The 15,292-nt window shown below is 33.5% G+C and overlaps 2 protein-coding genes across 2 annotated transcripts in view; both read right to left on the reverse strand.

Annotated features, from left to right (window-relative positions):
• The window catches only part of LOC110457603 (PDZ domain-containing protein 8-like), a 52,283-nt gene that overhangs the window by 35,980 nt on the left and 1,011 nt on the right, over nucleotides 1-15,292 (reverse strand). Inside the window, exons 2-6 of the mRNA XM_021508948.1 lie at nucleotides 3,284-3,570; nucleotides 2,039-2,157; nucleotides 1,534-1,612; nucleotides 864-953; nucleotides 191-367 (exon numbers count right to left, since the gene is read on the reverse strand). Of these exons, the coding sequence (XP_021364623.1) occupies nucleotides 191-367; nucleotides 864-953; nucleotides 1,534-1,612; nucleotides 2,039-2,157; nucleotides 3,284-3,433 (615 nt within the window). The 5' untranslated portion in view covers nucleotides 3,434-3,570. The remainder of the gene's footprint in view (nucleotides 1-190; nucleotides 368-863; nucleotides 954-1,533; nucleotides 1,613-2,038; nucleotides 2,158-3,283; nucleotides 3,571-15,292) is intronic.
• LOC110457617 (sequestosome-1-like) lies at nucleotides 8,501-15,231 on the reverse strand. Its single transcript, XM_021508974.1, has 7 exons — nucleotides 14,848-15,231; nucleotides 14,048-14,143; nucleotides 11,945-12,219; nucleotides 11,518-11,719; nucleotides 10,960-11,282; nucleotides 10,490-10,685; nucleotides 8,501-10,211 (listed from the first exon to the last, which is right to left on the reverse strand). Exons 1-7 carry the CDS (start codon nucleotides 15,005-15,007, stop codon nucleotides 10,042-10,044), a joined length of 1,422 nt encoding a protein of 473 aa, XP_021364649.1. The 5' UTR covers nucleotides 15,008-15,231; the 3' UTR covers nucleotides 8,501-10,041.

Consider the following 15,292-nt stretch of genomic DNA (forward strand, 5'->3'; position numbering starts at 1 on the left):
CCACCCTCCTTTGGTAGAACCATCTGGGAACTAATAAAGATAATCATTGGTTTAACTATGGACTATACAAAGGAAATGTTAACTTTCTTATTTAGCAGATTTTCTTAGAACACTTCAGTGCTTACATTTTCTGTAGTTTGAAACTTGTCTACAGGAACTGATCGTGGATGAAATAGAACAAAATGTTTACCTCATAAAATGAAAAGGACCAGTGAGTGTAGGGCTGGCGTGATAGTTGAAGCCTGCCCATGCCTCTTAGACTGGTAATGGTCACACACAAGTATGCCCACTTTCCAAACACAAGGTCAATATCAACAGCTAGCTGGAACCCTCCACTGTAATCTATGTCCATGGCCAGGTCTAACACCTGGGGAAAAAATATAACTGAGTTTGACTAAAACTTTTACAGATATTTCAGGTACAGATCACTCAGTCAAACATGTAGCATAAAGACATCAATGTAAAGATTAAATTGGAACATTTTTCTTATGGTTATAAGTGAACAAATGTTTTCCTTACAGTACAATTGTACATGTGTAGTTTGTCCCTATATTTCCTTGTCACAGAATTCCTTTGATAGAAATATCAGGTCATTAAGTCTGACATATTTCCACACATACATGTACCTTCTGAGATTAACAGATTAGTGAATATACATCAAGAATTTGAAAAGAAAATGTAATTTTCCAGTTTCATGTTTGGAAAAACACAACTTTCTGAATCTTATACACAAAAGCAGTAAGATAGTTGTGGAAATATAAATTTGTTTCCATAATTGACTCCAAAAAGTTGAAATTGATCACTAAGACCTTGTTTATATTATCATTTGTTTACATCTTAAATATCAGAATAATCTTACTCACCTCTAGATGATCTTCATGTTCTATTTTAGCCTTCTGTACAGCGACAGATTTAAGCACGGGGAAGGAGCTCCCCATACTGAAGTCTCTTACCTGTCGGAGGACACGACAGCAGGATTTAAACACATAGAGTAGTCACACAAGTTCAGTACAGAGTGTTCTGATCATAAAGTCTTTTCTAGTACCAACTTGTATCCCTACCCTGGACTCCAGGACTCTCAAACAGATTTTGAAGTAAGTAGTAAATAGTAAAATTACTTGATTCAACAGGTTACTTTAATTCTAAAGGATCTTACAATTTATCTGAACAAACTGTTTTATGAACTTAACAGGTTGTGCACAGTGCAATATATATGAAAATACACAGAATAACATCTAATGTCATTGATTATGATAATGGTACGATCAGCATTTCTTACGCCTTCTATTTACACATCTGTCAATTTCAACAATATCTAACACATAGGATAAAATTTCTCCAGGGAAGAACAAATCATGCCTCTGTATAATGAACTACCTAATTCATTGGCAATTGAAAACTAAATGTATTTAGTGTAAAATGACATTCTATTCTAGATACAGAAGAGGTTTCTAGTTTACACACATCACATTGCTACATCACCCGTGAAGTGGGTTTTTGTGATCTATAATGAAATCCCTCGATGTTACTTACTGATATCTGGTCGATCAGCTTCCCAGTAGTTGTCTGCATCATTTCCTCAAACTCAACATTCATCTTCCTTACAGCCCATCTAATTTAACAAAGAGTAATCTTGTTACTTGAAGTTTATCATTTCCCTATGGTCCAAAGTATTAGAACTTTTCACTTAGGATAATCCTCTACACATATTACTGCTTTGAATTACTAGTTGAGGTACATACTTGTACCAACAGGTAATCGTAATACACAAGTTGTAACAGCATAAAACTCCAAGACTTAGTCTAAATTAATTAAAACAAAACAAAAACTGTAGAAAAAAAGTGTATCATTCTACGCTAATCAGATGTAGGCTTGTATTTTCGTGATTGTATATATATCTCAATCATCTGATTTTAATCTAATAACTTGAGATGAAAAATGTTACATAGAACAATACTTAAAAGAAGTATAATGAAACGTCTGATTGGCTTGCTGTATGTAGATTACATTTGTATTTATATATATAATATGAACTTACTGTCTGATTCGTTTGGAGTCTTTCAGTTCTTTAAACAAAAACTGAAAAAGCAGGTTCAGGTAAATACAATCTTCTTTTTTACCAAGCTGACCAGGGTCCTTCAACAACTTCAAAAGTTCCTGTAAGATCAATGTTTAACTGTGTAATTACCCCATCTTTTATACAATAACATGTTATTGAATATATTTTTTTACCTTTGACAACCATTAATTTCCATATCTTTATAATGAACATATAAATACCACATCTTTTATACAATAACATGTCATTAACAATTAACACCTTTGACAACAATTAATTTCAATATCTTTATAAATTAATGTATAAGTACCATATGTTTGATACATTTGCATATATAAATACTATATCTTTTATATATTAACATATAAATACTATATCTTCTATACATTAACATATATAAACACTTTATCTTTTATACATTAACGTATAAATTCAATTCTATACATTAACATATAAATACAAATGTACTGTATCTTTTATACTATATCTTTATACATTAACATATAAACACTATATCTCTTATATTATAAATACCAAAACTCACTGACTGTACGATGTAATAGCTATATAGTTAATGTTATTAATCTAGTCATCATACTTTGACAGCACCAAGCATTTAATGCAACAACTTGTCATATCTCAACATGTTGCATAGACTGTATAATATTGTCCAGTGATCAATGCATTTTAAAAGTTTCTACCGTAATTAGATGCAGAAGAATTATTGTACGGAAGCTTGACCTGAAGGTCTTGCATGAACCTTTGAATTTGAGGTATACCTAGAGCATATGGTTACCCTACTTTTTTCAAATATGGCCTGAGTTTTATCATGAGTATACATTATCTAGAAATTTTGCAATATTCAATGTTGCATTGTCTACATGTCTTGTTTGACCAAATTTCGGTTAAGAGGTGGGAGAAAAAAAGTCAAGTCAAGTAAGACATGGATAGTCTACCATTGAAGACTTAGGTGTAGCATTTGGTGTCAGAACCTCGACAAAACCTCAATTCTGGCCCAAATTCTACACTGTCAGTTAGAATATCCCATATACCCACATTCAACAGACTATATTGTGCTTATACATAACCAAAGTTCCAAAATAAACTTTGAGATGCTGATTTAAATGGTTGGGAAAACAACGTTCAATGTTGAACCCAGAAGTTTGAGCAAGTACCTGTTTTTTACTGCATATAATGTATTATAATAAAATAAATATTGTGTACCTTTGGTAATTTGTAAGGAGCAAACTGAGGAACATGGGGAATGTTTGCTTGTGGCATCAAGCGCAGCTGGCTCTTATAGATCAGGTAGAGTGACAGCAGGGTGAGACCCACCCCCAGCAGGAATGAGCACACAGCTATGGTGACAAACATCGTGTCACTGTAAGGTCGCCATCTTGTCTAATGGGTTACATGCTTGCCGTCGTGTGTGACTGATACAGTATTCACTTTCCATTCCGACAGTGTATCATGTCAGCAGAAACCAGTCTTCTGCTTACCAGTTACCATCACTGTTTTAATAAACATTATCATTTACATCACGCAGCATTAGTGAATATACCGTAAAATCAACATCATCTAGATAGTGTCATTGGGTACATATGTGACAAATGAAATATATTTTCCTCCTGCGACCTCGTTTGACAATCAATATTGAGCCAGTATCTGGACCTTCACTGCTTCAGCATCCGTCTACGGCAGTATCTTGACCGGTAAATCGATTACCTGCTGAAATTATGTCATTGATAAAACAAAGTCATTCAGAGTGAGCAGACATTTTTAACTTTGGCTGCACAGAATCCAGATGACACAAATCAAAGGTGTGAAAATGGATGCTGTCATTCTTAATCATGTTTTTTGGTGCGATTTTCTGTTTTCATCTGTATTCCGGAAATATCCAAGGGAGATAATATTTGGTTATTTCCGGTCTGATAAAAATGGGCGGTCTCAAAACCGTTTATATTTTTTTGGGGTAATTGGCTAAGCAATAATGTTTAACGAGTATAATAATTATGGTCTGGTAGAAAAAAGCAGTTCACTTTATTTCAACAGAGACGTATATATTACATGTAATATATATATACATCTCTGATTTCAGCAAATGATGAGGATTGTATTCAATTTGATTTTAAACACACACACACATGCACTATGAAAACTATTCTAATAAAACTTCATGTTGGATTTAAAACTTTGCCCAGTTAGAATTCATATTGCCTATGAATGCCAACTGAACGCAGTTTAATGCTTATGGTAACCATATTTTGGAATCTGCTAATCTCATAGAAAATACTATATATATACAATGACACTTCCAGTTGTGGAAAAGCTTACCATCTGCTTTTAAAAAGTCAAATACCCTGACAAATTCAAGAAGGACATAAAAACTCACCTCTTCATGTAGACCTTTAATATAGGCTCTTAAGATGTCATGTACATACCACCCTTAATGCACATTGAGATTATTATCTTCTTGCTTAATGTTAATTATAATAAATACTATAATCCATATGGTGTAAAGCGCTTAAGAGTAATTTTACAAATTATATCGGGTGCTATATAAATCTTGTTTATTTATTATGTATCATACGTGTATGCTTGTTCAATGGATGGAACAGTCATCGCCCAGTGAGGGTCAGTGGTATCCAGCGTAACAATAATGACGTCATAATAATGATGACCCAAACAATCGGTCCATATGGCATTCATAGCCTGTAAATGAATGCCAACTGAATTTGATAGGATTATATAGCGACAATGCCATGTACTTGTAAACAAATGTCTTCGGCGCACCTTCTATACACACATACATTGATTAATAAATGTCAGTGCACCTATACGCTGATATAGGAGACATATATATGTATGCAAATAAGAGACCAATTAACATCAACGCTATAGGTCACCTTTAGGAGTGAAACTACTTGTGAATTATCGTACTGCTGAGTAGAACCTTTGAAATATTCATAGGAAATAAGCTCAACCATAGGAAATAGGACAACCAAGTGTCACAAGCATTGTGGGCATATTAAACAAAGAGTAATTTCATTCAAAAAGGGGAGAGGGGAGGGGGAGGGGGATGAGAATCAGCCCCTTGTTGGGTATAGATTCTGATTATTATCACATTACCAAACATTTATCTAAATACAACAGTATATTTTTGATGTCTTTTGAAGGTTTCGTACTAAGTGACATCCTTGTACGTCATATCTTACGTGATTTTTGCGATTTTGGTGAAATTCTACTGATTTGTTTCATTTGAAGGATGTTTACTCTAACGACCATAAATCCCTGTGTGTGCGTGTTTAGGTCTTAATCATCATCTGAACGATTAATGAGTGAAATGTTGGTGAAAATGTAACAGTTTTTTCCATCAGAGATGTTTTAAAGGCGCACCTTAATATAATAGTTGTTTGATGAAATGTTGATGATACTTCAATTACAGTTATTTTCAGAGGAGATATTTTTGAAGGTGAATCTTAATATAATCGTTATTGAATGAAATGTTGATAACAATTCAACAGGTTTTTTTTTCATCAGAGATGATTTTGAAGGTGACTATTAATATAATCGTTATTTGATGAAATGTTGATGCAAATTTAACAGTTATTTTCAGAGGAGACGTTTTTTAAGGTGACACTTAACATGATCGTTCCCAGCTGAGATCTATACTTCGGATAAGCTTAAGCAATGTCTATTCAACGTCAAAATATGTTCGAGTTTCTATCTTAACAGTTTAATTGGACCAAAACGTCGAGCCAACGTTCCAAACCTACCTTTGTTAGAGATGAAGAGTTAAATGGTTGGGAATACAAAGTTATTGCAATGTCGAACAAACATTCCAACATATCTTTTAGATGACGATTTACATAGCTCTGGGAATAAACAGTGTATGTAGAGTTGACGTTCAACATAATCTTCGAAATGGTGATTTAATGGTCGTGTTATCAACTAAATATAACGTTGAGCAAACGTTCCAAAATAAGTTTTGAGATGGTTGGCCGAGAAGAAATGTTCCAAGATTTGATGGTCTGCTATATATGTAACGTTTCATAAAGGTCATCAGAAAGTATCAGACATTGCTGCAATAGGATTAGCTGTAGTATTTTAAAGATTCCCTTTGAAGGAACTTATGATATAACTGACCTGATCAGCGAATTAGGATCAATATTATTCCATACTCCCAATCATGGTACTGGGAAAAAAGCTTGTATTATATTCTTCACCTTGGGATATTGAAAAATCGTTGGTGATACAAGTAATGAACATTTCCCAGATGATTAATGAATGGTTCAATGATATTAAACAAATAATCAGGGGTTAAACGATTTACACATTAAGATTAATTTATGCTTATGATGCCTAGATTCTAACTTTTCCATGCCAGTTTCTTGGTATTAGTTTATAATGTGAAGTACCACTTCTTCAACCAGTAGCAATTTTCATTGCATCAATCTGTACAGATTCTAATAAATTTGATTCACCAAGAGTGCAATTGTCCCAAATGGAATCTGAATATTCCAAAATTGGTCCAACAAATGAGTAGTATAATTTTTCAAGAGTTTTCCTATCCAATTTATGCTTCAATATACCTAATAAACTCATCCGTTTACATGCTTTATTGTATATATCATTAATATGATCCCCATGTGCTTTTTGAATTAAATATAAGACCTAAATGTTTATGGAAATTTTCATGAATTACTTGATTATCAAATATTACTGGAGGGTGAACACTATTTTTCTTACTTACAATTAGTGCAAATGTTTTATTAGGATTAAAATCAATTTTCCAATTTTTAGCCCAACTATTAATAGATTCAAGGTCGTCATTTAACTCAGCAGTTGGAGTTCTATATTGGTATTAATTTCATGAGTTATATCATTAATAAAAAGGAAGAATAAAACAGTCCAAGTACAGAGCCTTGTGGAACACTACCAGTAATATGTTTAAATGAAGAATTATAAGATAAGATATGTTTATTTCCTGTTCAGGACTTATAATAAAGCCCTCTATACCAGACTCACAAAAATACATACAAAGTATTGTTATGCATATTATATATATACAATTTGACAATTATATGGTTGCAGCTTTGTAATTTAAAAATTAAGTTCTTGGTTTTTCCAGTGGTTGTCTAGTTCATTTTTCAGTTTGTTTAACATAAATTGTTGAAGTAACATATTCAGGTAGTTTATTCCATGTTAATGCTGATCTTATTGAAAAAGAGTTTTTCCTTAGCATGGTTGAAGAGCGTTTTGGGTATATTAGTTTTTATAGTTCCAGATTGCTTTAGGGTCCGTTATAACCATCAAAGATACCTCTGTTTTCTGTCAGTAAGATAACTTTCAAACCATTACCAGGTAAACACTATTTGTTTTAACTTATACAAAAGACCCTGATGCCAGACCCTGTCAAAAGCTTAACTTATATCACATAATACTAATCTAACATCCTTACCTTTATCAATGATATTCATAGTTAAATTATCTATTGATATTTAAGTTAGTTGACTGTAGTTTCTAGGTTGAAATACAGATTGGTGGTCACTGATAATGTTTGGTTACATGATTAAAGACATTCTTAAACATTATTTTTTCTAATATTTTACTTAAAATGGGTGTAATGGCAGTTGGTCTATAATTATTTGGATCATCAATAGCTCCTTTACCTTTATATAGAGCGTTAACATTAGCAGACTTCCAGGCTAGAGGAATACTATCATAAGTAATTGTTTTATGAAAGAGAATTTTAAGTGGTAAAATTAAAGAAGGTAAAAGATTTTCTATTGTTTTAGGAGAAACATTGGCAGGCCCAGGAGGTTTATTATCCTTATTTAGCTGGACTTGATCCAATATGTCTTGATCTGATATTATGATTTCACCGAGTTTGATATGACTAAGGGGAGGTAAATCCATATCAGAATTGTTAATAAAGTAAATACATTGATAGCTTCTGCTTTATCCAACGAAGAATCAAAATATCATTACCAACTTTAAGAGTATGAGAAGTTTCTTTTTTATTGGAAAGACCACTTATGTGCTGGTACACATCTAATGGCTGTTCTGTGGAGGAAGAATATACCTTTCTTTCATCAAGAATCATGGTTTCAATGAAGTTTTATCAGAGCATAACATTAGATACATAATGACATGATTATAGGAGAAATCAAATGATTCTGTCCCAACTTGAGTGACGAATAAGTGTCATCATGTACATAAGTAAATTTCATGATATTGGTCCGACAATTTGAAGCCAGAAATATCGGTTTTATAGTTACCATTTCAAAAACTTTGAGAATAAAAGTGAATTTGATTTTCCTATGCATGTCATTTAATCTTGTATGATGATGTGATAAGTGGTTAAAAACCTGATCCAATATCAATGAAGACTAATCCAGCCCCCTTAACAGTTACAATGAATTAAACCAAAAAAACATACTGCATTGACTTAGACAGGTTTATTTGACACATATATACGGTAATACATATTAGTAAAAGTGAAAGTCCATTGGTGATTGCTCCTCTTCTTTCCTTGCTCTCATTGGTTCAATTCCAAACTTGACCTTCCACCTTGACCCTCGTGACCTTGTCAAACTAAACTTCACTTTTTACAGTGACCTTCATCACAACAACCTTCCTTTTCTTTCTTATTCAGACCTCTCTTGAATCATTCTTCAAATATCATTTGTTTGGTATTTAACTTATTTTGCAGCCAAAGTTGGAGTACTTTTCCACGCCTTCTGTTACCTTTCTGAATGTGAATCTCTATAACCACATTTGACCCCAAAATCACTTAACTACCAAATCCTGGTCATGGACTAACAAATAGATATATGTTACAATAAGGATAACAGTCAATCATTATAACCATATATAGTAAGGAAAATATTCAAATTTGAAAAGGTCCAATGCATACACAAAAACTTGACATCAATCAACTTAAAAATAAGTTGTGTCACTGGCAATGAGGAAACAGTTCATATTTCTCTTACAATGGTCTAATGAAGAGACCATAATCATTGCTCAAGTCTTATCAGAAATTTATAATATGATTTTATACCTATTCTTCCTAAAAATAAATTTTGTTTTTTCAATAGAAGCTTAATTAGAAAGGTGTCTCCTGTGTATCCTAACCATAGATCATATTCATTTGATATTACCCCTTTATCACAATAAAGCAATACATGTATAAGAAACAATTCGGTAAAATGTAACCAATTAATATTTTCAATAAGATGTAATACAATTATTGATTCAATACCTTAGGAATTTCAACTAAAACCACAAAAAATTAGAGTAAATACTATACCAACACCAATATAAGCATAACAATATAAAAATTGAGTCAAACTGGCTGCTTCAATATGCATTATGCAAGATCTACCACACACTAGGTATAACTTGTCCTGCTACATACAGTATAGCACTATACTCGTGGAACAGTCACGTTGCCAGGTACATTGTCCTCAGAATGACTCGGTTCATGGTATGTTATGCTTGGGCCGAAATCATGATCGTGTACAATATCTATATGGTACATAAAGTTCAATACAACATACATATCAAAATACAGTTGTTTTTGAAAACGGCCTAAACTGGGAAGTATGATACTATGACAATATACATATCCATCCTTTTCTACAATATATCTTAATATTAATGAAAAAGTATACAAATATATGGTTATCAGATATTGAATTCTTAAGAATTTTGAAAACGGCCAAATGTTGCAAATTTTACTAAATCTTGAATATGAACAATATATTTAAAGCATTAATGCTTAACAGTTTTGAAAACAGCCAAATGAGGAAAATTCTCTAAATCTTAATTAGCAATATATTTAAAACAAAACATGTGATTTAGATACCACTAAACATCAGGTTACATACTATGGTTACAAATAACATGAAAGGTTCAAAGGTCACTGTCCGAGGGCAAGGTCAGAAGTCGTTTCCGAAATAAGTCTGAAAACATCAGCTTTAGGCCATGTGTCCATTAGCATTCTGCCTGGAGACTTGACGTCTTTTTATCTCATCAAGGACTTTTCCAATGTCGCTGTCTTTTTCTACCAACAGCTGCTGAAGCCAGCCTCCCTCGTTATGGAATCCCATTGCCAGCATCTGACTGAGGGAATCAATCACTCTGGGGTCTGCAGAAACAAACACACAACTTTCAATAAGGTAAGGATGATACTTACGAAATTTCTACATTGAAATTTAATGAAATTTCTTTGATAGACTTGAGTAACATTTTATTGAAAATGCATAAAATTGAAAATACAGATGTTTCATTATTAACTATGGATTTCGGACAAAGGTAAAAGCAATATAGTTTCTTTCAGGAAAGTTTTTTTTTAATTAACTGATGTTATATTTCATATTTTCAAACAGCAAAATGCTAGTGAAGTTTCTAATCTAGTGTTCTTACCAGAGGGAGGGTAGATCAGCTCAGCTCCGGGAGCAGTACCCTGAGCAGGCTGGGGGAAGGACCCAGGAGCAGACCCAGGGACTTGTGGTGCAGAGGCTGGGATAGGTTGTAAAGGTGCTGGATGCTGTCCATCAGCTTCCACCTCCCCTGACAACACAGTCCACTCATCTGCTTCTTTTGGTTTCCCACTGGTCTCCTGTCATTAAGGAAATAACATTATGAATTATTAACAAAAAACTATTAAAAATACAGATGTATTCAAAGAACAGATAAAACTAACAAAAATAACCATAAAGTATCATAATCTTGCATCCAATTATTCCTCATTATTATTGATCAGGTTTTTTTTTCACTGGGCCAATTTATCTTCAAATCTAAATTCACAATTCATATTTGCTCATTGATTTTTTTTTGTATAAAGTTGAACCATGTACGTGAAAGTTGCAAAAGCTATTTATAAGTGCAATTACCATGTTCATGGGACAGGTTTGCTGTTGAGTCTGGGGCATAGGAGATGGGGTAGGGGTTGTTTCCTTCACCAATGGCTCTCCGTCTCCCGTCTTCTGAGGTTCGGCCTTTCCTCTTTTCTGATTCTCCTCGTCTTGTTTCTTGGCTGGGCCCTTCCCCTGGGCAAAGGGACAAGATCCATTACCACGGGATCCCATCCTGGGACAGCTTCCTCCCCACTGGCCACGCCCTCTGCAGTTGCCACGTCCAGCAGATCTGCCACGTCTCCCTCCACCACAGTGACTTCTGCGTCCATTGGTCTCAACATCCACATCTACATCTATTCCTGTTAGGAAACAAATTGATTTCATCAGTGACATGAACAAATTACATGTATGTATTAAAATATATGATAAAACCTGGGAGAATTTAAAATGATTTCATTTTAATCAATGAAATATTTTACTCTTATCAAATCATGTTTTGTATTCCAACTTTGCCATTTTGTTTGTCTGAATGGCAGTGGATGTAGCCCATAACACTGATCATGAGAAAAACTAAACAAATGAAACCAAACCTACCAAAGGGGTCGAGCATTGCCTGGACAGACTCTCCAATTGTCTTGAGGTATTCTTCTGGAGTTCCATCCCCTTGGGGATCTTCCTGTTGTTCCTCAGTTTCAGGGTTCTGACCTTCCTCTCCACAGTTGCCAGGAGCATTCCTGTTATGCCAGCGCCTCATGAACCTCTGCATCCAGCGACGGAAGTGAGGAGGGGGCACAAACTACAAGAATAAAAGGAATGTGTTCCATGTTATTACGTAAATCTACAAAAATGTAAACAAAAATATTCTGAAAGATATCAATTTTGCTCTTACGATTCTATAAAATATTGACTGACGTACAATGTGTACCAATTATCAGTTCACAGACTGACTGAATGAGAATCATTATAGTTACTATACTCAGAGTATATACTCTAAGTATGAAGGATATTGTTAGCCACTTACCCCATGAGGTCCATGTTGGCCATGTGGGGGAGGCCCACAAAATGATCCGAAAAGTCCTTGTCCTCCATTAATGGGGGTGGTTAACTTCATCATGTCATGTTCGCCATGAATTCCTTGCTTCTCACACCTTGCACACAAATCGTAGTCTGGGCAGATGACACACTTGAAGCGTGCACCAAATATTGCCCCCTCACACCCATCACAGACCACATTGGGGTGTTGTACTCCGGTCCCCTCGTCAGAGTTTGGCTCTTGTGTAGGCTGAGGGTTTCCTTCTGTATAATGAAATCAGGTTGTTATGCAATTGTGTAATCAATAAGGCATAGGGTAAAATGCTCATGAAACTTTTGTGATACTGTTTGCTATATCTTTATTATCTTACATTTGATAACATAATGTGCTTTTTGGTAAACACTGATGCACACTGTAATTTAATTGTTTTGGCTCAATCACACATATATGTCACTGGTATTATTGAATCAAAGACCAAAGATATTTTGATACTTTTTGTTGATTTAACTTTTATTAAATAATTTGAAACAAAGTTACATGTATACTTCATTCGTAACTAAAAATGATACTGTAATTTAGTAACACATATTTATAAGCCCTGTGTTCAGGTAGGGAGTGACCTAATCTATCAAACCATGACTAGAGTATAAATGGTGATTCATAGCTATTTGTAAGTTATGTTATCGATTATTGAATTACCTATATACATATTTTAAAAAGGATTATACTTAAAAAGTAGACAGCTTGCTTGATATATATATTTAATGTGTCTCTGGTCCACTGATCAATAGAACAACTCTTATTGAGAGTTATAAAACAACCTTCTCTATTCTTCCAATACACCTACAACTACTGTACCATGTGTTGATAGTGACTCAAATCACCTGGCCACACAATGATGACAATTCATACAGCGATTTCATAAGAAAATGGCCCCAGACTGAACTTCTGACAAACAAAGAGTTAAAAATAGCCATAATGCAAGATTCTTCATTACATTTAACATCACTAACAGATCAATAAATCTTTTTAAAATGCTATCATCTTACTACGAGGGGCTGGAATATCAAGCTTGTTCTTGGTTCAAAGAATCAGTGTTCAAATTGAGGCTGTCCCCCGATATTGCATGGAATTTATTTCAAATACTTGCACAGGACCCCAAATATGACCTTATCATATAAAATACCAATATTGTTAACTGGCATTCTATGGAGACCTCCATAAAAAAAGGAAAAACAAGTCTGGTTTTTTTAAAACATATTTTTCTGTAAAAGATAACCAAAAACATAAATCCTTGTTCTGTGCTTATATAAATAATGAGAAAATAAGTCCTCTTTAAAAATTGGCAAAGGATTTCTTGACTAATCATTATATTACTTCTAAACAGGAAATGAATATACTTCATGGCAATATATTAATTCATACAATTCATACCAATTATCAAAGTTGTGAATGCATGTGGACCAATTCATTTAAATTTTGTACCATATTATAAATGAGGAAATATGTCCAAAGTTAGATTGATTTCTTTGCATGTAATAGAAATTTCAAGTGATTACAGATTAGCACTGTACACTAAATGAAATAATAATTGCCAAAAAGAAATCAATACCTTTCCTATGAAGGTCTTTTGAAAAGATGTGATTTGAGTCATTTAAAAATCCTCAGAAAAATGGAAAATCCTCAGATGCAACTATTTTTTTTCCCCGAGATTACTCTTGAGCTCAGTGAGTGCACTTATAAGTAGAAGTACTTGTGATGCCACACGAAAACAACTATATTTAGGAAATGTTTAATACACGGAAACAGTTCTACAATTTCCTTACTTTCACATGCATACTCATCATCTTGTGACTGTTCAGGTTTTTCTATCAAATACTTCCCTGTTCATGGATATTACCACAGAATTAGTCCGTGATATTACGCAGCACAAAAATGATATAATGATATCATTTAATTTATGTAGTACAGTAAGGATATACAAATTTAAAGTTTTTATCTCACTTTCCCTAACATCATGTCATAATTAATTAGATGGATTCATTACAAAGTCTTGTTCACTGGTCTATTAACAAATTATATTTGACATACCTTTTATGACAATTCTCAGCATGCCATCATTCACAAATCCCAAAGCTTCCAACAGCTCTTCATCAGAGTTAAATGTGATCAGGTCCCCATCTTGATCTAAATGATACATCACATCCACTTATTACATATGAATATAATGATGCATAAGAACAAAAAACAAGTAGTTTTGAGGAAAACTGTATAGGTCTTTTTTTATTATTCTGTTATAAAAAACATTTAAACAGAAATTTTAAGATATTTTAATAATACATTTATAATCCAAACTGTAATGTAATTTCTACACTCAATTCTAAAATATCTTCCAAATAATTAATTGACATAATCGAAGTGAAACATACAGGTCTGAAGTTAAACATTTTACAATATTTTGTAGGTTGCCAAGACCAGGGATGTGTAGGACACATCCCTGCCAAGACATACAAATTGTATACCATTTGACATACACTTTCACTCTATTTTATAATCATGTATGAAAAAATCATAACTCATAAGGATAATTCAGTAATTAGTACTACAATAACTTTTATCTGTATACATATTATACATACGCTGTACTTGTAATCAGAGTACCTAAGACTTATAATAACAGCAGTTCAGTTTTCTCTTACCATAGTGAACGATAATGCAATTATACCTGCACAGATTGAGCTAAATGAAGGCTGATAATTTTATGATAAAATATTACTGCCAGTAAAATCTTAACTGTTTATATAATTGTTTTGATGGTTTTTAACAGTTTGGATGAAGCAGAATAATACATATATACATAGTAGGCCTGTGTATGCTTTATATATAACTACCTTTCCAATACAGAGAAAAGAGTCCCTTGTGCAGCCCGGGGAATACGTCGGATATCTTCTTCTTCAAGTAATCGAAACTGCTAGACACATCTGCAGGTACAGGAAAGCGTCGTATTTCGGGCTCTGCGCGATGTAATGTTGCTTTGACTGTCAAAGACATCTTGTTATCAATTTCTGGTCTGTTTCTGTTAGTAGCCGTGTGTGTGTTCACTTCCAATGTATATTGTGACAGCAAGCCGACCCCTTTATATAACAATCCTAAATCACTTGTACATGACTTTGAGTCATAGGTTTATAAATAGGCATTATATTATCCTAGAACGACCCAGACCTTTCCAGGTCATGTTTTGCTGACTGTAAGTGACATTAATTTGTTCAAATTTGGTGTCAATGCGCAGCTTCCGGTTAAAGCGAAAATAGTTTAATTTAGTAACAACCTTGATGT

Source organism: Mizuhopecten yessoensis, unplaced genomic scaffold (genome assembly GCF_002113885.1).
Source record: "Mizuhopecten yessoensis strain PY_sf001 unplaced genomic scaffold, ASM211388v2 scaffold1147, whole genome shotgun sequence".
Lineage (NCBI taxonomy): Eukaryota > Metazoa > Mollusca > Bivalvia > Pectinida > Pectinidae > Mizuhopecten > Mizuhopecten yessoensis.